At 44.0% G+C, this 22,552-nt stretch overlaps 1 protein-coding gene across 1 annotated transcript in view; it reads left to right on the top strand.

Annotated features, from left to right (window-relative positions):
• The window catches only part of LOC140481061 (F-box/WD repeat-containing protein 7-like), a 203,383-nt gene extending 182,711 nt beyond the window's left edge, over nucleotides 1-20,672 (top strand). Inside the window, exons 10-13 of the mRNA XM_072576665.1 lie at nucleotides 1,639-1,820; nucleotides 13,268-13,493; nucleotides 14,129-14,339; nucleotides 19,728-20,672. Of these exons, the coding sequence (XP_072432766.1) occupies nucleotides 1,639-1,820; nucleotides 13,268-13,493; nucleotides 14,129-14,339; nucleotides 19,728-19,996 (888 nt within the window). The 3' untranslated portion in view covers nucleotides 19,997-20,672. The remainder of the gene's footprint in view (nucleotides 1-1,638; nucleotides 1,821-13,267; nucleotides 13,494-14,128; nucleotides 14,340-19,727) is intronic.
• The last annotated feature ends 1,880 nt before the right edge of the window (nucleotides 20,673-22,552 follow it).

Genomic DNA, 22,552 nt, shown 5'->3' with positions numbered 1-22,552 from the left:
ATTCCAAAGTGGCCTAACCAATGTCCTACACAGCTGCAACATGATCTCCCAACTCCTGAGAGGTTGAGGAATTGCACATAATGCTCTTCACTGATCATAGAGAATGGGGTTGTCAGCTGGAAGACTAGGCTGCAGACTCTGCAATATGTCTGTCTGGTTCACATGTTTAAATAAAAGTTGAACATGGAGACAAGGCAGCATTACTTCCTTAACCTAAACCATTTCACTGCTGTCGTATCTCTTCACTCAAAATAAAAAGGTTGGCAGCAAGCCATTAGACTCATCATGTCTGTGTTGACTGAGTTAGAGAGCTGCAATTTAATTCCACTTGCCAGCTCTTGATTTCTTATCCTGTGTGTTAACATAAGATATAGGGAGTGGTATTGGCCATTCAGCTCTTCTAGGTTACAACACTTGAGTTATTATTTCAGTGTGATGGAGTTCTCTGCATCTTCACCCTTTCAGGAAGTGCGATCTGGAGCCCCACCATCCTATGGGTGGGGAAAAAAATACTCAACTTCCCTTCCTGAGTGAGTAAAATCTATGTCTCTTCAACCATTGATCTTTCTGCTAGGGTAAATAGGTTCTTCCTTTCCACTTTACCCATGCTCCTTGTCATTTTTATATATCAGTCCAGACAAAGCATTCTGCTTGATCCATGCCCTCCTCCAATAATGTTCAGTCGCAGCAGTGTGTGCCATTTACAAGTGTGTGCACTGCAGAAGTTCACTCAAGATCCTCAGACAGCACCTTCCAAACCCACAACCACTTCCTTCTAGAACAACTGCCACCTTGACGTTCCCCTCCATGATCCTAATTTTGAAATATATCACCTTTCTTTCACTATCACTGGGTCAAAATCCTGGCATTCTCTCCTTAAGAGCATTATGGGTCAACCTACAGCGGTTCAAGAAGGCAGCTCATCCCCACCTTCTCAAGGACAACTAGATATGGCCAGTCAGTGATGCCCATAATCCCACAAAACAATTTTTAAAATTCTTCTCTCAGTCTCCTCTATTCCATACAGAATAACCTTGGGCTTTCAATTTTTATTTAACCAAAATTCTCCACTTCAGGCAACATCTTCCCTAGGTCTTAAGTGGAACTCCCACAATGCAATCAAACCTGCTAGTTAGGTGATACTATTCGCAGCACTCTGGTCCTCAGTTAATAACGAGAAGAATCTCGTTTTTCAGGCCACCTAATCTACTTGCCCTTGAGGAATATGTGAAATTGTACTCCAAGGTCCCTCTGTTCCTGTACACTATCTGACCTTTTATAGTGTATTTCCTTGCCATGTTTGTTGTTCCCTCTTGTTCAAGTTGAATTCTATTTGCAGCTTTTCTGCCCAGCAATCTATTGATTCCCATTCTTCAATTCACATCTTCTTTCTCACTATTAACCACTGAACCGATCTTCGTTTCATTTCCATCTGGTTAGAGGAAATTTCTCTATAAAATGGATGATTTGCTGTGCACAAAGTAGTGTATTTTGTGAGGTACTGTGCCCTGTTTCATGTGAGGCATGATAAAACCATGTTTATAAATAAAAGGCTGTTTCTTTTGTTGAGTTCTTCTTCTTTTCTGTCATGCTGCTCGTGGTTGTTTTTAGAACTCCATTTGTTGGTTTGTTTTGCAGTGTGTGCAGACGCTGGTTGGACACACAGGTGGAGTTTGGTCCTCCCAGATGAGAGGGAATATCGTTATCAGTGGCTCGACAGACCGTACCCTGAAAGTATGGAATGCAGAAACGGGTGAATGTATTCACACGCTTTACGGACACGCCTCCACTGTACGCTGCATGCATCTCCATGGCAACAAGTAAGGCAACATCTGGATAAATGGTACTCAAAGCAATCTTAGATGTAATGACTAAATAAGGAATGTGATGTTGAATGATGATACTTGCCAGGTTAAGGGACAGTGCCACCTATTCAGCTGGAGTAACCTGTGCTAGTCCATTTCTCAAAACATGTTTACATTCCTGTCCTGCAAATCATTTAACCTTCCAGGCTCTGCCTTTGAAACCTGTGAAATCTTCCTCTAATTTCACCTTTCATTCTTCTAATGATCCTCAATCTTTGTGAAATTGAACATCCTAACTCCTGTAATCACACAAGCAATCTGTACACTCTCCTTAACCAACACCTTCCAAACCCACAATCACTTCCATCCAGAAGGACAAGGGCAGCAGATACATGGCAGCACCACCAACTGCAAGTTCTCCTCACAGCCACATTCCATCCCCCTGATTTGGAAATATATCACCGTTCCTTCAGTGTCACTGGATCAAAATCATGGAATTCCCTCCCTCATGGTATTGTGGGTGCACCTACAGCACATGAACTGCAGTGGTTCAAGAAGGCAGCTCACCCCCACCTTCTCAAGGGCAACCAGGGACGAGCAATAAATGCTGCCCAGCCAGCAACACCCACATCCCCAGAAAAATGTAAACAAATTTCTGGTCCAATTTTTAAAAAAAGTACCTTTTTGTATTAAGCTATTTGATAAGTTTATAAAATATTAATCTGTAATTTTTTTTGAGAGGTTCAGTGTTGAGCTGAAATGTCAATTGGATGTCAGTTAAAGCAGTCGACACCTGCTGTCATCAGTTGTAGACTGGTGTAGTAGGAAAGGAGAACATTCCAACCATTGGACCCTAAATAGCTTCTATCCAATTAGTGCTCCACAGCTCAAACCTGCAGCTTTTCAATTGCCTTTTGAAAGTTTTCTATGAAATCATCTTCCACCATCCTTTTAGGCAGCACATTTCATGACATTCAGCAGCTTTTTAAAAAAAATCTCAATGTTTATTTTGCTAGTTACATTAAATCTCTCTCTCTGGTTAATGACCTTCCTGCCAATGGAAAAACTCTCTGTATTTACTCTGAGGTGATGATTTTGAACACCTTTTAAGTCTTGCCCTCACCATCTATACTTCTAGGAGAATGTCATATCCACTCACTTTGCAACAATGAAGAAGTTCAGTTATGCTTTCCTTCTGGTAAATAAATTTCTCCTGATTTCTTTTCTCTTCACTTCCCTCCCAAACCAAGTAAAGTCTAACATGTTAGCTATAGATTAGTGTTTTTGAGATTTGCAAAAATATGGAGCCTGGAGGCTATCTGTGTACATGCTTTTAATTGAATAGATGGACATGAAGTCCTGAAAACTGTATCCTTCCAGTTTATCACTTAAAATGCATTACATAAACATTTAATGCAGTTTTTTTGCTTCTAATCAAAATATTCCTTTCCAGTAGATCAATGTTGAAGCCTAAAAGCTGTGTTCTGGGAGGTGATATTGATCTGATGTCAGCCCTCCCAGACAGTTGTCTCCATTACCCTGCTCCCTATTGCCACATGTGCCAGTGTTTGTTTCCTGTTGTTCTCTCTGAACCAACGAAAGGAACCTTTTGAATCCAAGTCGCCTGTTTGTCTCTCCATAAGTCAGCACTTGAGACACATTTAAAGTCAGAGTTGTGGAGGTCTACGGCAAAGAAAAAGGCCCTTCATCTTATCAAATCTGGGCTGGTCAAAAGCAACCACCTAATTATTCTAATCCAATTTTCAAACACTTGGCCCATGGATTTGTATGCCTTGGCATAACAAGTGTACATCTGAATACAATCTGAAGGAGAAAGTGAGGACTGCCAGATGCTGAAAACTCTGGACTACATTCAGGCCAACACAGTTTGGACCTGAACAGGACAACCAGTATGTCTTACAAATCCAAAGCCTCCAGAAAAGGTTCTCCTTCTGGATCCTCTGCTCCATACTCAGCCATGCGCCATACTCTCCCTGCCTCAGCTCGAGGGCCACACTCTCCCAGACCTGCAAAGGACTTTACTGTTTTATATCTTCAGAAGAACTCACATGCTGAAAAAAACACTTTCTTTCACCATATTGGACATAAAAGAGCCTAAGTTATGCAAACTTTCATGTACTTGCCTCAATACATGGGTCTCCTTAACCGTTCCAGAACCTTCTCCTGGCCTCTGGAACTGCTCGGACACTATGAGCCACAAGGCCGCTCCAGGCACAACCATCGCGACGAATTATGACGTCACTTACACCCTGCTGCCTCATGGACTGGAGGCACTGCCAACCGTGTCACCCCTGGGATCGCCGCCCAGGCACCCGCCCCCGGGATCGCCGCCCAGGCACCCGCCCCCGGGATCGCCGCCCCCGGGATCGCCGCCCAGGCACCCGCCTCCGGGATCCAGCACAAGATCCACTGCTGCCAGCACTGGCACAATATCCACCCTGCAAGTACATCTTCTACAAAAACCAACACCCACTGCGATATGGACTTCATTCCTCCCACCTGCCTCCTGTAAAAACACCAGCCTTTATTCCCAACTCCTCCACCTCCACTGCATCCATTCCCAGGAGGACTAATTCCACCACAGAAAATCCCAGATGGCCTTGTTCAAAGACTGCAGTATCCATTCCCACATGGTCAATGATGCCCTCCTGCAAACCTCCATTTCCTGCCCCACCCCTCCCAGCGCAACAAGGACAAACCACCCCCCCCCAACCCAGATCCTCACCTTCCATCCCACCAATCTCCGTATACATCACATCAACCTTCGCTACTTCCGCCACCTACAAACAGACCCCACCACTCAGGATATATTTCCCTGTCCACCCCAGCAGCATTTCGGAGAGACCATTCCCTCTGTCACTCATTGGTCAGATACACTCCCCCCCCCCCCCCCCCCCCCCCCCCGCAACTCCTCCAGCCCACCCCACACTCCCAGCACCTTCCCCTGTCACCACAAGAAATCCAAAATCTCCCCCCTCGCCTCTGACCAAGGCCCCAAAGGATTCTTCCACATCCAACAGGTAAATTTCTTTACTTCCACCAATGTCATCTACTGTGTCCATTGCACCCGATGTGGTCTCCTCTACATCGAGGAGACAGGATACCAACTTGCGGATCATTTCAAAGAACATCTCTGGGACACCCACACCAACCAATCCCACGGCTGAACACTTCAACTCCCCCTCCCACTCCTCCAAGGACATGCAGATCATGGGCCTCCCCCATCGCCAAACCCTAACCACCTGATGCCTGGAGAGAAGAATGCCTCATCTTCTGCCTTGTGACCCTGCAACCACACTGGATTAATGTGGATTTCACCAGTTTCCTCACTTCGACCCCCTCCCCACATTATCTCAGTCCCAAGCCTCCAACTTGGCACTGGCCTCCTGACCTGTCCATTGTCTTCCCCATCTATCCACTCCACCCTCCACTCTGACCTATCACCTTCTCAGCTACCTCCCCTTCCATTTATCTCTCAGCCTCCCAGCCCGCAAGCCTCATTCCTGATGAAGGACTTATGCCTGAAACGTCAATTCTCCTACTCCTTGGATGCTGCCTGACATGCTGTGCTTCTCCAGCACCTGACACTCAATCTGAATGCTACATTGTAATGAGAGTTTCTGACTTGAGCACTCTGACAGGCATCCTAGGTAATCCACTACAAAGCTGAAATGTGGGCTCATTTCATAAACCTAAAGTGCCTTTAGTAGTGATGTTGCTGCAAACCAAATGCTCTGAGTGCTCCTGTCAACAGAAAAGGTGAGGGACTGTAGTTAGGACCAAGGTGGCAGGAGGCACTGACTCTCTCATCTTGCTACTTCATTGGGTCACAACATCATCCACAAATACTTTAAGTTACTGAAATGATGAATTGAACACTTTATCCAAATCCATTTTTAAGCAACAAAATCTATCAACTGTTTTTTACGAGGTGCAGTTATTGGCTTGCTATCAAAGCAAAATATAGTTCAGTAAGGTTTCAATAATTGGATACCTTAAGGTCAGATGTACCAAAGTATAGGTGGTTATCCTTCGAGATCTCCACAAGGAAAGCGACAGGTCTAGACCGTGTCCCTGGCCATGCACTTGGGTCCTATGTGGACCAACTGGTGAAGACCAACATCTTCACTGTCTCTCTCCTCCAACCGAAGTGGTCTCCTGCTTCCAGAAGGCCACTATCATCCCCATGCGTAAGAAAGCACATGCAATGTGCCTTAATGACTGCTCTCTGGTGGCTCTGAAGTACGTAATCATGAAGTGCTTCAAGAGGCTGTTCATGGCCCACATCAGCTCTAGTCTCCCAACTTGCCTTGATCTCCTATTTGCCTACTGATGTAACAGATTCATAGTGGATACCATTTCCCTAACTCTGCATTCATTCCTGGACCATCCGGACAACAAGGTAGAGTTGATGTCAGACTCCTGCTCACTGACTACAACTCCACCTTCAACATCATAATTCCCTCCAGACTGATTTCAAAACTCTGAGACCTTGGTCTTAGCTCCACCCTCTGCAACTGGATCCTCAGCTCTCTGATCCACAGACTGCAATCAGTAAACACAGAAAACTGCACCTCCTCCACAATAACACTCAACGCTGGAGCCCCCAAGGATGCATCCTCAGCCCCCGACTGTATTCTTTGTACACGCACGACTGTGTTGCCAAATTCCGAAGAAACGCCATCTACAAGCTCGCTAATGGCATCACCATGGTAGGATGGACAGCGAACAAGTCAGAATACAGAAAGGAGATAGAGGACTTGGTTACATGGCACAATGAGAACAACCTCTCTCTCAACATTGGCAAAACTAAAGAACTGATCATTGACTTCAGGAAGAAAGGAGGAGGACACAACCCCTCTACATCAACGGAGCCGGGGTGGAGAGTGTCAAATTCCTCAGAATGACGATAACTGACGACCTATCCTGGACACTCCATGTGGATGCGATGGTCAAGTATGCACAACAACACCTTCTTTCTCAGGCAGCTCAGGAAACTCAGCATGTCCATAAGGACCCTTGCCAACTTTTACAGATGTACCACTGAAAGCATACTGCCTGGGTGCGTTATGGCAACTGCTCTGCCCAGGACCGAAGGTTGTGTGCACGGTCCAGACCATCACGGAAGCCAATCTCCCATCCTGGGACTCCATTTATGTGGCTCGCTGCTGCAGAAAGGCTGCCAACATCGTCAAAAAAGACCCACCACACTTCAGTAATGATCTCCTACAACTTCTCCCATTAGGCAGAAGATACAGAAGCTTTAACATATGCACCAGCAGGTTCAGGAGCGCCTTTCTCTCAGCTATTATTTAACTGATGAATGGACTCTCGAATTTCAAATAATGCTGATCTTGCTAATGTTGATGTTGCTGAGCACATGCCCTATGCAATGTAACCTGTATGCCTCTGATCTGTATATGCTTGCTTACTGTAGTTTGCCTGTACTGATCATAAACCAAGCTTCTTGCTGTACTTTGGTACACATGGCAATCAATCAATCAGGCAAAACAAAATCAAAAATGTGCGAACTTTACAGGAAAAAGAGAAAAAGACTGACTTCCATACAAGTTGTTCTGGGTTTCAAAATAAAGACCTCTTTGCCCAGTGGGTTATTCATGAATATTAAAGGGATTAAGCTTGGACTGTTTGAGTCTGTTTCTTTCATATTCTGGCTGGTGTTGCTTGCTCAGAAAATACAATATTGAGTTTTTCCTTTGATCACTTTGGAATGAATTCGAACATTACAGCGCAGTCTAGGCCCTTCAACCCTCAATGTTGCACCAACCTGTGGAACCAATCTGAAGCTTATCCATCCTGCTCTATTCCATTTTCATCCATGTTTATCAACTGTTGCAGGCAGTGTGTTCTAAGGCCCTACTACTCTCTGAGTAATGAAACTACCTCTGACATCTGTCCTATATCTATCACCCCTCAATTTAAAGCTATGTCCCCTCGTGCTAGCTATCACCATCCGAGGAAAAAGGTTCTCACTGTCCACCCTATCTAACCCTCTGATTATCTTCTATGTCTCCATTCAGTCACCTCTCAACCTCCTTTTCTCTAATAAAAATAGCCTCAAGACCTTCAGCCTTTCCTCATAAGGCCTTCCCTCAATAACAGGCACCATCCCGTTAAATCTTCTCTGAACCCTTTCCAAAGCTTCCATATCCTTCCTGTAATGTGGTGATCAGAACTGCATGCAATACTCCAAGTGGGGCCAAAACTCAATCCCTCTACAATAAAAGCTGACATACTGTTGGCCTTCTTACCCTATCAACCTAGGTGGCAACTTTCAGGGATCTATGTACATGGATAGTGGGATCTCTCTGCTTATTCACACTACCAAGAATCTTACCGTTACCCTAGTACTCTTTATTCCTGTTGCTCCTTCCAAAGAGAATCACCTTACACTTTTCCATATTAAACTCCATTTACCACCTCTTGCCAAGCCATGCAACATCTTTCCACACTGTCCACAACTCCACCGACTTTGGTGTCATCTGCAAATTTACTAACCCATTCTTCTACGCCCTCATCCAGGTCAGTTATAAAAATGGCAAACAGCAGTGGCCCCAAAACAGATCTTTGTGATATCCCACTAGTAACTGAGTTCCAGGATGAGCATTTCCCATTAATCACTACCACTCTGTCGTCTTTCAGCTAGCCAATTTCTTATCCAAACTGCTAAGTCACCCTCAATCCCATGCCTGTGTATTTTGTGCAGTAGCCGACTGTGGGGAACCTTATCAAATGCCTTACTGAAGTCCATATACACCACAGCAACTGCTCATCCACCTGTTTGGTCACCATCTCCAAGAACTCAAAGTTTGTGAGGCACAATCTACCTTCACGACCGTGTTGACTATCCCTCACACTTATTCCTCTCTCGATGATTATAAATCTTATCTCTTCTTGCCTTTTCCAACACTTTAATTACCAGGGTTGTCTCTACTCCCCTTCTTGAACAAGGGGACAACATTTGCTATCGTGCAGTCTTCTGGCCTTGTTCCTGGAGACAATGATAACATAAAGATCAAAGCCAAAGGCTCGGCAATCTCCTCCCTGGCTTCCCAGAGAATCCTAGGATAACTCCCATCCGTCCCGGGGGCTTACCTGTTTTCACACTTATTCCTGATATACCTATAGAAAGCCTTGGGGCTTTCCTTGATCCTATCTGCCAATAACTTCTCATGTCCTTTCCTGGCTCTTCTTAGCTCTCTCCTTAGGTCTTTCCTGGCTAACTTGTAACTCTGCAGTGCCCTAACTGAGCCTTCACGTCTCATCCTAATATAAGCCGCCACCTTACTTTTGACAAGAAATTCAACTTCTTTAGTAAACCATGGCTCCCTCACTCAACCACTTCCTCCTTGCCTGACAGGGACACACAGTAGCTGTTCCTTGAATAAGCTCCACATTTCAATTGTGCCCATCCCCTGCAGTTTTCTTCCCCATCCTATGCATTCTAAATCTTGCTTCATCATATCATAATTGCCCTTCCCCAAAAAGAACTCTTGCCCTGCGTTTATATACCTATCCCTTTCCATTGCTAAAGTAAACATAACCAAATTATGGTGACTATCATCAAAGTGCTCACTTACCTCTGAATCTAACACCTGGGCAGGTTCGTTACCCAGTACCAAATCCAATGTGGCCTCGTCCCTTGTTGGCTTGTCTACATACTGTGTCAGGAAACCGTCCTGCGAACACTGGACAGAAACTGACCCAACTAAAGTACTCAAACTATAGTATTTCCTGTCAATATTTGGAAAGTTAGTCTTGCATAACAACCACCTTGTTACTCTCGCTCCTATCTAGAATTATCTTTGCTATCCTTTCTTCAACCTCTCTGAAAGTATTTGGAGGCATATAGAAAACTCCCAACAGGGTGACCCCTCCTTTCCTGTTTCTAACCCTAGCCCATGCTACCTCAGTGCATGGGTCCTCATCAAATGTCCTTTCTGCCTCCGGAATGCTCTCCTTGACTAACAATACCACACCTTTCTTTTTAAGCATCATCTCTGTTCTTACTGAAACATCAAAATCCTGGAACCTGTAACAACCATTCCTGTCCCTGCTCTATCCATGTCCCCGAAATGGCCACAACATCAAAATCCCAGGTACCAATCCATGCTGCAAGTTCACCCACCTTATTCCGGATTCCCATAGCATTGAAGCAGGCACACTTCAAACTGCTTTCCTGCTTGCCAGTGCACTCTTGCAACCTTGAAACCTCATTTCTGACCTCGCTACCCTCAACCTCCTGGACAACGTGATTCCGGTTTCCACCCCCACGGCTGAATTAGTTTAAACCCTCCCAAAGAGCATGAGCAAATTTCCTCCCTAGGATATTGGTACCCCTCTGGTTCAGGTGAAGACCATCATGTTTGTAGAGGTCCCACCTACCCTAGGAGGAGCCCCAATTATCCAGGTATCTGAAACCCTCCCTTCTACACCATCCCTGTAGCCACATGTTCAACTCTTCTCTCTCTATATTCCTCACCTCGCTAGCACATGGCACAGGCAACAAACCAGAGGTAACAACTCCGTTCTAGCACTAAGCTTCCACCCTAACTCCGACTTTCTGCCTTAATTCCCATCCCTTTTCCTACCTATGTCATTAGTGCCTATGTGGACCACAACAAGGGGTACTCCTGCCCCCCCCCCCCCCCCCCCCCCGCCCCCAAGGATCCTGAAAATATGATCCGAGACATCACGAATCCTGGCACCTGGGAGGCAACACCCATAGTGAATCTCTCTCTCTCTCTCATTTCCCCCAGAGTTTTCTATCTGTCCCTCTAACTGTGGAATCCCCAGTGGCTAATGCTCTGCTCCTCTTTCCCTCCCCCCTTTCCCTTCTGAGCTACCAGGGACAGACTCTGTGCGAGAGATCTATGCCACATAGCTTCCCACAAGAATGAATCGGTTTTGTCTGAACTCTAGGGTTTTCTGTGTCCAAATAGGCTGATTAACTGGACAGCTTGTTCTTGGACTTTGCTTCAACTCTTGTTCCTCTTGAGCTTCCCTCCAGCCAAACCAGGTGACACAAACATGTTTCTAAGTCAGTTATTGTTTAAAACAGTCCCAGTAGGGTCTGCAGCCAAGCACGTAGCACCGGTCATGTGATTTTACAGGCAACTTTTCTTTTAAAAAAACTCCATTGTTCTGCAAAGCTTGGAATAAAACAACCTGGTAATGCTGTCTTTGACATCACAACAACATTTGACTGAGTGTGGCAACAAGAGACCAAGCAGCACTGGAGTAACTGGGAATCTGGAGAAGCTGTGCCTGGTTTGGAGTCACACTGAACACAAATAGAAGTCAATTGTTCCTGCTCCAGGACACCTCTGCAAGGGCTCCTTGGGGCCAACTGTCGTCAGCTGCATCATCGATGACCTTCCATCCATCATAGGGTCAGCACTGGGGACATTCACTGATTATGCAGTATTCAGCATCATTTACAATAACTCAGGTCTTGAAGCACTCCATGTTCAAATGCAATATGACCTGGACAATATTCGAGCTTGGCGACAAGCAAGTAACCATTGAAAGCAGTGACCTCTCCTGCCTGGAAGGATAAAGATAGCAGACACTAGGGGGCACCATCATCTACAAGTTCCCATGCAATTCTGACTTGGAACTATATCGTTGTTACTTTGACTCTGGACCAAAATTGTGGAATCCCCTTGCTACAACACTGTGATGTATCTGTGACACTGGAACCATCCTGTTTTAAGAAGCTATCCAAACTTGATTGAGTTTTTTGAAGAAGTAACAAAGAACGTTGATGAGGGCAGAGCGGTAGATGTGATCTATATGGACTTCAGTAAGGCGTTCAACAAGGTTCCCCATGGGAGACTGATAAGCAAGGTTAGATCTCATGGAATGCAGGGAGAATTAGCCATTTGGATACAGAGCTGGCTCAAATGTAGAAGACAGAGGGTGGTGGTGGAGGGTTGTTTTTCAGACTGGAGGCCTGTGACCAGTGGAGTGCCACAAGGATCGGTGCTGGGCCCTCTACTTTTTGTAATTTACATAAATGATTTGGAAGCAACCATAAGAGGTACAGTTAGTAAGTGTGCAGATGACACCAAAATTGGAGGTGTAGTGGACAGTGAAGAGGGTTACCTCAGATTACAGCAGGATCTTGATCAGATGGGCCAATGGGCTGAGAAGTGGCAGATGGAGTTTAATTCAGATAAATGCGAGGTGCTGCATTTTGGGAAAGCAAATCTTAGCAGGACTTATATAATTAATGGTAAGGTCCTCGGGAGTGTTGCTGAACAAAGAGACCTTGAAGTGCAGGTTCATAGCTCCTTGAAAGTGGAGTCGCAGGTAGGTAGGTTAATGAAGAAGACGTTTGGTATGCTTTCCTTTATTGGTCAGAGTATTGAGTACAGGAGTTGGGAGGTCATGTTGTGGCTGTACAGGACATTAGTTAGGCCACTGTTGGAATATTGCATGCAGTTCTGGTTGGCTTCCTATCGGAAAGATGTTGTGAAACTTGAAAGGGTTCAGAAAAGATTTACAAGAATGTTGCCAGGGTTTGAGGATTTGAGCTAAAGGGAGATGCTGAACAGGCTGGGGCTGTTTTCCCTGGAGCATCGGAGGCTGAGGGGTGACCTTATAGAGGTTTGCAAAATTATGAGGGGCATGGATAGGGTAAATAGGCAAAGACTTTTCCCTGGGATCGGGGAGTCCAGAAATAGAGGGCATAGGTTTAGGGTGAGAGGGGAAAAGATATAAAAGAGATCTAAGGGGCAACCTTTTCATGCAGTGGGTGGTACGTGTATGCAGTGAGCTGCCAGAGGAAGTGGTGGTGGCTGGTACAATTGCAATGTTTAAGAGACATTTGGATGGGTATATGAATAGGAAGGGTTTGGAGGGGTATGGTCCGAGTGCTGTCAGGTGGGACTAGATTGGGTTGGGATATCTGGTCGGCATGGACGGGTTGGACCGAAGGTCTGTTTCCATGCTGTACATCTCTGTGACTCTATGTGCAGGATGATCTGTGATACAACCACACCTACACGTGTCAGAAATATTTTTAAGATTTAATATTTTTCTCATTTTCCCACCTGATGGAAAATTTTGTCTAAAAGTCTTCAGACGTAGCTTGAGATCATGAATGTTTAAGTAGTAAACACAGTCAGGTTGAAATGTGCAGTGTTTCTTTTAATTCTGCTCGTAAGCAAAGTCCCAAGTGCCCAATCCAGGATCTCAAATTTGTTTTTGTGAAAGTGACTTTAAGGTCATATAATTGAAATGGAGACTATCTCGGGCAATCCTGTGAAGGTAACTATGGAGTCTCTCTGAAATAAAGAGACAAACTTGTTGCAGTTTTTATATTGTAGCACAGGCAGAGTGATGACTCTGGCTGCAAAGGTGATTTGGAGAACTGCAGCTGACTAATCCTAATGCTTATTGCTTCTTTGCCACAGGGTAGTGAGTGGGTCAAGAGATGCTACACTCCGAGTGTGGGACATAGACACTGGCCGATGCCTACATACATTACTGGGACATGTGGCTGCAGTACGATGTGTGCAGTACGATGGGAAGAGGGTTGTGAGTGGTGCCTATGATTACACAGTAAAGGTCTGGGATCCAGAAACTGAAACTTGTGTGCACACGCTTCAGGGCCACACCAACAGGGTCTACTCACTTCAGGTAAATACAATCTGTTCTCAGTGTATGTTCAATTCTATCTGTCACCCATATCGGTGTGCTGGTAATTGACTGGATCACCCACAAGCCTGTCTCTGGGCAATCCATAAAGCCTTTTACAAGTCATTAGAAAAACAATGTTGGGATCCTGGGAAACGAGATTGAAGAAGTTGCTAAAGAGTAATTGTTGAGCATCTGATTGAATGCAGACAGGTTACTGGCCATGAAGAACTCCTTTACTGTTCTACACCAGTTCTGATGTTTGTACTCAATAAAATTGCTTATCTGCTCTGTTTTGGAGTTCTCCTCCTGCATTCTCCAAACTTTGTAGTTTGTAGTTCTCCAAACTTAGAAATTTGCTATTCCAGTTCTTAGAATTTCCAAAGCAGAATCTGACGTCTGTTTGAAGTGAAAGTATCTCATGTCATTGTTTGGAAGAAACATGAAGTACAAAATGTCAGTTTAACATTGAGCTCTGCACTGATGTGTTAGTGAATAATGCTGGAGAACACAGTAGCCTGATAGTAGTGTGATGTAAAGGTTATTGCACCCTAAAATCCTGATAGTCTCTGTCTGTCAGTGTCTCTCTACTTACTTGAGATGGTAAAGTCTGTATGTTCTGTTTTTGTTTTGCACAGTATGATGGTGTCCACATTGTCAGTGGCTCTCTCGATACTTCAATACGAGTGTGGGATGCAGAAAATGGGAACTGTTTGCACACTTTAATGGGACACCAGTCTCTGACGAGTGGTATGGAACTGAAGGATAACATCCTGGTATCTGGGAATGCAGATTCCACTGTGAAAATCTGGGATATCAAGACGGGTCAATGTTTGCAAACATTACAAGGTGAGATTGAGAGTTTGAATCTGTGCTCCACATTTTCACTGTAAAGGACAAGGGCTGGCTGGTCTTCCCAGGTGGAGAGTTCTGGTTGGCTTCATTTTGTAGTGACTGTCCCTCTGCGCTGATGTCTGACTTGCTGAACTGAATCCATTTTTGGAGCAGGAGGTCTGTTGATTGAGCCACCTGATCCAGGGGTTTTGTGCACAGTATTAGAAATTTGTAGTTCATGTTCAACAAGAAATTTTACAAATATGATGACATTCGGCTGAAATGAAACTTCAAAATCATAAGTCCCAACTGGTTCCCTAATGCTAGGCTGAGGAGACACCCTATCATCAGTATTCACCCTGGTTTCCATTTGCCTGTTGTATTGTTCTGTGTTGATTTGAGCAGCCAATACTGTGCTAGTGTGGCAAAGATCCAAAAAACAATTGTAAGGAATGAAAGATCTGTTTTGTGGATGCTAGTGGTGAGTTCAAGCTAACAACAAAACGACAGACTGAAGTGCTGGGCATGGGTTCCACATGTTCTGAAGCTGTGCTCATCACTGTCCCTGGGAGAGAGGCTGTCCATCATTCTGAGCTGCCTTGATTGAAATGCACGTTTTCAGAGCTGGATGACCTGCTGTTGCAGTCTGTTGAACATCGGTTCGATCTGAATGTGACAAATAAATGGGCAATGCACCAATAATTGACAGTCGATGGGAAGCTGGGGAGCCTGGTTTGTTATTTTGAGTTGAAGTAACCTGTTGCATCTGCGGTCTCCTTGTGTTAGGCTCCCTTCTTGAGATTCTTACATGCTCGATGCAACTGCAATATGCCAACTTTTGTGAACAGCCACAATTTATTTCAGCAAGTACAAGCTTTTGGAGGATGATTTAACACTCTTCACCCTGCTTGCGGAGCGTGTCAAGCGAGGCTGACTGAATAGGGAAAAATCTTCCCTTGATCCAGGGTTTAACATCACATTCAATCATGCACACAAAACAGAATCCACTGCTGCTCCCCTGAGGGCACACATAACCCAAAAAATGTAAAATGATGAGGTTATTCCTAAAAGCAGTGTGAGATTAGGTTATTCCTGAAAGCAGTATGCGATTAGGTTATTCCTTCAAACATGTGCGATTAGGTTATTCCTGAAAGCTGTGTGCGAATAGGTTATCCCTACAAACAGTGTGCGATGAGGTTATTCCTGAAAGCAGTGTGCGATGAGGTTATTCCTGAAAGCAGTGTGCGATGAGGTTATTCCTTCAAACAGTGTGCGATGAGGTTATTCCTTCAAACAGTGTGCGATTAGGTTATTCCTGAAAGCAGTGTGCGATTAGGTTATTCCTGAAAGTAGTGTGCGATGAGGTTATTCCTTCAAACAGTGTGCGATGAGGTTATTCCTTCAAACAGTGTGCGATTAGGTTATTCCTGAAAGCAGTGTGCGATTAGGTTATTCCTGAAAGTAGTGTGCGATTAGGTTATTCCTTCCAACATGTGAGATTAGGTTATTCCTTCAAACAGTGTGCGATTAGGTTATTCCTTCCAACATGTGAGATTAGGTTATTCCTTCAAACAGTGTGCGATTAGGTTATTCCTTCAAACAGTGTGCGATTAGGTTATTTCTGAAAGCTGTGTGCGATTAGATTATTCCTTCAAACAGTGTGTGATGACGTTATTCCTTCAAACATGTGAGATTAGGTTATTCCTGAAATCAGTGTGCGATGAGGTTATTCCTGAAAGCAGTGTGTTATTAGGTTATTCCTGAAAGCAGTGTGAGATTAGGTTATTCCTGAAAGCAGTGTGTTATTAGATTATTCCTGAAAGCAGTGTGAGATTAGGTTATTCCTGAAATCAGTGTGCGATTAGGTTATTCCTGAAAGCAGTGTGAGATTAGGTTACTCCTGAAAGCAGTGTGCGATGAGGTTATTCCTTCAAACAGTGTGCGATGAGGTTATTCCTGAAATCAGTGTGCGATTAGGTTATTCCTGAAATCAGTGTGCGATTAGGTTATTCCTGAAATCTGTATGCGATTAGGTTATTCCTGAAAGCAGTGCGCGATTAGATTATTCCTGAAATCAGTGCGTGGTTAGGTTATTCCTTCAAACAGTGTGCGATTAGGTTATTCCTGAAAGCAGTGCGTGATTAGGTTATTCCTGAAAGCAGTGCGTGATTAGGTTATTCCTGAAATCAGTATGCGATTAAGTTATTCCTGAAAGCAGTGCGCGATCAGGTTATTCCTGAAATCAGTGCGTGATTAGGTTATTCCTTCAAACAGTGTGCGATTAGGTTATTCCTGAAAGCAGTGTGCGATGAGGTTATTCCTTCAAAGTGTGCAGTGAGTTATTCCTGAAAGCAGTGTGCGATTAGGTTATTCCTTTAAACAGTGTGTGATGATGTTATTCAAACATGTGAGATTAGGTTATTCCTGAAATCAGTGTGCGATGAGGTTATTCCTGAAAGCAGTGTGCGATGAGGTTATTCCTTCAAACAGTGTGCGATTAGGTTATTCCTGAAAGCAGTGTGAGATTAGGTTATTCCTGAAATCAGTGTGCGATGAGGTTATTCCTGAAAGCAGTGTGCGATGAGGTTATTCCTTCAAACAGTGTGCGATTAGGTTATTCCTGAAAGCAGTGTGAGATTAGGTTATTCCTGAAATCAGTGTGCGATTAGGTTATTCCTGAAATCAGTGTGCGATGAGGTTATTCCTTCAAGCAGTGTGCGATTAGGTTATTCCTTCAGTGTGCAATTAAGTTATTCCTGAAAGCAGTGTGCAATTAGGATATTCATGAAAGCAGTGTGCAAATAGGTTATCCCTTCAAACAGTGTGCGATTAGGGTATTCCTACAAATGGTTCGCGATTAGGGTATTCCTTCAAACATGTGAGATTAGGTTATTCCTTCAGTGTGCGATTAGGTTATTCCTTTAAACAGTGTGCGATGAGGTTATTCCTTAAAGCAGTGTGCGATTAGGTTATTCCTTAAAGCTGTGTGCGAATAGGTTATTCCTTAAATCAGTGTGCGAATAGGTTATCCCTTCAAACAATATGTGATTAGGTTATTCCTGAAAGCAGTGTGTTATTAGGTTATTCCTTCAAACATGTGCGATGAGGTTATTCCTTCAAACATGTGCGATTCAGTTATTCCTTCCAACATGTGAGATTAGGTTATTTCTGAAATCAGTGTGCGATTAGGTTATTCCTGAAAGCAGTGTGTGATGACATTATTCCTTCCAACATGTGAGATTAGGTTATTCCTTCAAACAGTGTGCGATGAGGTTATTCCTTCAAACAGTGTGCGATGAGGTTATTCCTTCAAACAGTGTGTGATTAGGTTATTCCTTCAAACAGTGTGCGATGAGGTTATTCCTTCAAACAGTGTGCGATGAGGTTATTCCTGAAAGCAGTGAGCGAATAGGTTATTCTTAAACTGCAGCATTTACAGCGTATGATCGGATTGTTATATCTGGACAGAAAAACACACCTCCGGGATATCCAATTTCTTACATGTCAGCAGAACAAATTAACCCTTTAACACTCACTTGGTACAATAACAATCCTGTTTCCCTGCAATGCAAGCCTTATTGTAGATAACATTTAGTCAGGCAGTTAGAGTCAGGGTCATAGCATGGCTTGATTGACATTCAGAATTCTCTGTAAGATGGGCAGTCTGACCTGAAAGGTGAACTCTCTGTTAATGTTGTACTATGATGAATCCATTAGTTTGAGGCAGATTACAATACAATTGTACAGAAACCCTGTCCCAGTTAAAAAGCAACGAATCAGAATGTTGACATTACCTAGTGCTAGTTTGGGATTTGCCCTGCCATGTGCCAATATCTTCATCTCATGGGCTGAATCTATTTTTATTTGGCAATAAAGTGGATGACTAAAATTCTGCCAGGTGAAGGTCAGGATGTACATATTGGGAAGCATTAATAATCTGCAGTGTAGTCATTTAACTAAAATTAGTCACAGATGCACAGCAGACTCTTTGGTCCAACTCGTCCATGCTGACCAGATATCCGAATTAAATCTAGTCCCATTTGCCAGCAGTTGGCCCTTTAAACCCATATTCATATACCTGTCCAGATGCCTTTTTAAAGGTTGTAATTGTACCAGCCTCCACTACCTCCTCTGGCAGCTCATTCCATACACAAACACACCACCCTCTGTGTCAAAACATCTGCCATTCCTCAGCCCATTGGCCCATCTAATCAAGATCCCATTGTACTCTGAGATAACATTCTTTGCTGTCAACTACACCTCCAATTTTGGTGTCGTCTGCAAGCTTACTAACTATACCTCCTATGTTAACATCCAAGTCATTGTATAAATTTTGTGGTAGAGAATTCCACTGTGCCCACCACTCTGGGAGTAGAAAAATAGCAAACAGCAGAAGTAAGCCATTTGGCTTCTCGAGCCTGCTCTGTCACTCATTATGGTCTTGGCTGACGGTCAAGTTCAGTACCCTAATCCCCCCCCCCCCCCATCCCCAGATCCCTTCAGCCATGAGAGCAATGTCAGCCTCCTTCTTGAAAATGCACTAGCCTTTGGCCTCAATAGTTTTTGTGGTAGTGAATTCCATTGGCTCACCATACTGAGTAAAGAAATTTCTCCTCATCTCAAACCTAAAAGATTTTCCATTCTTGCATCTAAGCTGTCCAGTCCTGTTTGAATTTTATGGATTTCTGAGATGCCCCATCATCCCTCTAATGCTAAATGACTCAATCTGTCCTCATACGTCAGTCCTGCCATCCCCAGGAATCGGTTTGGTAAACTTTTGCTGCACTCCCTCTATAGCAAGAATGGAGAAGAAGATCAAAACTATGTCATCTTATGTTCGTATAAACGCTATCTTCCCTGATCTATTATAGAGATTAATGTAGGACATCTATTCAGGTAATTCTGCACGCCTTTTTACTTTGTAAGCTTCTATGTCCCTCCTCATACACCATACACTACCACACTTTCACATACTGTCATGTATGTGCGCTAGTCTCTCTCTCTCTCTCATTTTCTCTCTCTTTTCATCTCTCTCATTTACTCTCTCTCTCACGAATTCACACTCATCCTTCCATCTCCAGCTCTTCCCCACCCTGCCACAACTGTTTCCCCTCCTTGCCATGACCCTGTCCCGTCCTTTTGATGAGGGAAACTGGGTTTGTGTGGCAACCTGTCCATCACGTTAAGGGAGATCAGCACAGCCTGAAATCCCAGTGCACTGACTGTACAACACAGAGGAGTCCACAGAAGCACTTTCTATAAGATTCACTCCCCTGACAACAGGGCAGGACATCTGAGGCCACATGTCCCATGGGCTTGCATCTCTCCCAGTTCTGCATCCTGGGTGGGTAAAAGATGATTGAGATACGAACCCAGTACTTTTTGTTTTCATTCCCATTACAGGTCCAAACAAACACCAGAGTGCTGTCACCTGCCTGCAGTTCATCCAGAAGTTTGTGGTCACCAGTTCTGACGACGGGACAGTGAAACTGTGGGACCTTAAAACGGGTGAATTCATTCGTAACCTGGTGGCGCTTGAGAGTGGAGGCAGTGGTGGTGTTGTTTGGAGACTCAGAGCTTCCAAAACAAAACTCATTTGTGCAGTGGGCAGTCGGAATGGAACAGAGGAGACAAAGCTGCTAGTCCTGGATTTTGATGTTGATATGAAATGAGCTGGGCTTGGCTGGGAAGTGTGTTGGCACACGTGTCTGCTCACTCACTGGGCCTAGCATGGCCAGCAATCTGCAATCAAACTCCATGCAATCCATTCCAATTTGCCAAAGAAGACTTGACCTTATGGGGAAATCGGAGGGGGATCTGCAACAGCAGTGGAATGAGGAAGGCAGGTACTGCCTTTACAAACCCACTGCACTCAAGCCGGGAGTGATTTGGGAAAGATTTAAAGCACCTTATAATGGAGCCATCACAGAGGCATCCATCTCTGATGATGTCAAGACACTTGGAGACACTTTAAAAAGACTTGCCAAAATTGTTAGTAACAGAAACTTGTACATAAAGAGGATATATCTGTATATTATATAAATGTGTATCTATGTGGATGAATGAAATGAGCATCCTTAACTACATGTCTATATATTGAACTTGGGTAACCGGGGGAAAAGCTAATGTATACATGTGTGTGTGAGAGAGAGAGAGAGAGAGGATGGTGCTAAACAGTCCTGCGTGTGTGTGCTTGTGTGTAAGGTTTTCACTGTCATGAGGCTACAAAGTCAGCCCCCTTGTATATTGTGTAAAATGTATGGGGTTTTTTTGGGGGTTGGAACAACAGCATTAAGTGTAAATGCTGAACTTTTTTAAAAAAAATAACAATAAAATGATTGAAATACAGACTAGTTTGTGCTCCAAGCTGACCAAATAGAGTCATAGAGCTTACAGCATGGAAACAAACCCTTCAGTCCAACTTGTCCATGCTGACCAGATATCCTAAATAAATCTAATCCCATTTGCTAGCACTTGGCCCATCTTCCTCTAACCCTTCCTATTCATATACCCATCCAGATGCCTTTTAAATGTTGTAATTGTACCAGCCTCCTCCACTTCCTCGGGTAGCTCATTCCACACATGCACTACCCTCTGTGTGAAAAAGTTGCCCAGTAGGTCCCTTTTAAATCTTTCCCCTCTCAACCTAAACCTATACCCTCTAGTTTTGGACTCCCTGATCCTGTGGAAACGACTTTAGCTGTTTAGCCTATCCAGGCCCCTCATGATTTTATAAATCTCTATAAGGTCACCCCTCAGTCTCCGATGCTGTAGGGAGAACAGCCTCTGCTTATTCAGCCTCTCCCTATGGCTTAAACCCTTCAACCTTGGCAACATTCTTGTAAATCTTTTCTGAACCCTTTCAAGTTCCACAACATTCTATAGCAGGGAGACCAGAATTGCACACACTATTCCTAAGACTAGTCTTAAAGTGACCTAACCACTGTCCTGTACAGCCACAACATGACCTCCCAACTCCTATTCTCAATACTCTGACCAATAAAGGAAAGTATACAAATGCCTTCTTCAATATCCTATCTACCTGCAACTCCACTTTCAAGGAACTATGAACCTGCAGTTCAAGTCTCTCTGTTCAAGAACATACCCCAGGCCCTTACCATTAAGGATATAAGTCCTGCCCTGCTTTGCCTTTCCAAAATGCAGCACCTCACATTTACCTTAAATTAAACTCCACCTGCTACTCCTTGGCCCATTGGACCATTAAATCAGGATCCCACTGTACTTTTAGGTAACCACCTTCACTGTCCACGTGCCTCCAGTTTTGGTGTCACTGCAAATAAATCATTTGTATAAGTGATGAAAAGCAGTGGACCCAGCACCAATCCTTGTGGCACACCATTGATCACAGGCCTCCAGTCTGAAAGGCAATCCTCCACCACCTCAAACTATCTTTGAGGTATTTCTGGAACCAAATGGCTCGTTCTTCCTGTATTCCATGTTCATAAGATGTGTAGGAGGAGAATTCAACCATTCAGCCCATCGAGTCTGATCTAACCATACCAGTCTAGCATGAGGATCCTTGTCAAATGCCTTACTGAAGTCCATATAGATCACATCTACCGCTCTGCCCTCATCAATCCTCTGTTACTTCTTCAAAAAACTCAGTCAAGTTTGTGAGACATGATTTCCCACGCACAAAGTCATGTTGACTATCCATAATAAGTCCTTGCCTTTCCAAATGCATCTAAATCCTGTCCCTCAGAATTCACTCCAACAAATTGTCCACCACCGATGTCAGGGTCACTGATTTCTAGTAACCTGGCTTTTCTTTACAACAACGTTAGCCAATCTCTAATCTTCCGGCACCTCCCCTGCAGATATCAATGATACAAGTATCCCAGCAAAGGGTCCCAAGCTTCCCACAGAGTTCTGAGGTACACCTGATTTGGTTCCGGAGGATTTATCCAACTTTATGCATTTTAAGACATCCAGCACTACCTCCTCTGTAATATGGACATTTTTCAAAATATCGCAGTTTATTTCCCCATATTCTATATCTTCTGTGTCTTTCTCTACAGTAAACACTGAGGCAAAATACTCATTTAGTAACTCTCCCATTTCCTGCAATTCCATACTTTGGAGGCCTTGCTGATCTTTGAAGGACCCAATTCTCTCCCTACTTACCCTTTTGTCTTTAGAATCCCTTTGGATTCTCCTTAACCCTATTTGCCAAAGTTATCTGATATCCCCTTTTTGCCCTCCTGATT

The sequence above is a fragment of the Chiloscyllium punctatum genome, chromosome 9, assembly GCF_047496795.1.
Source record: "Chiloscyllium punctatum isolate Juve2018m chromosome 9, sChiPun1.3, whole genome shotgun sequence".
Classification (NCBI taxonomy): Eukaryota; Metazoa; Chordata; class Chondrichthyes; order Orectolobiformes; family Hemiscylliidae; genus Chiloscyllium; species Chiloscyllium punctatum.
Note: the sequence above shows the minus strand (reverse complement) of the source record. Positions and strands in the feature narration are given on the sequence as shown.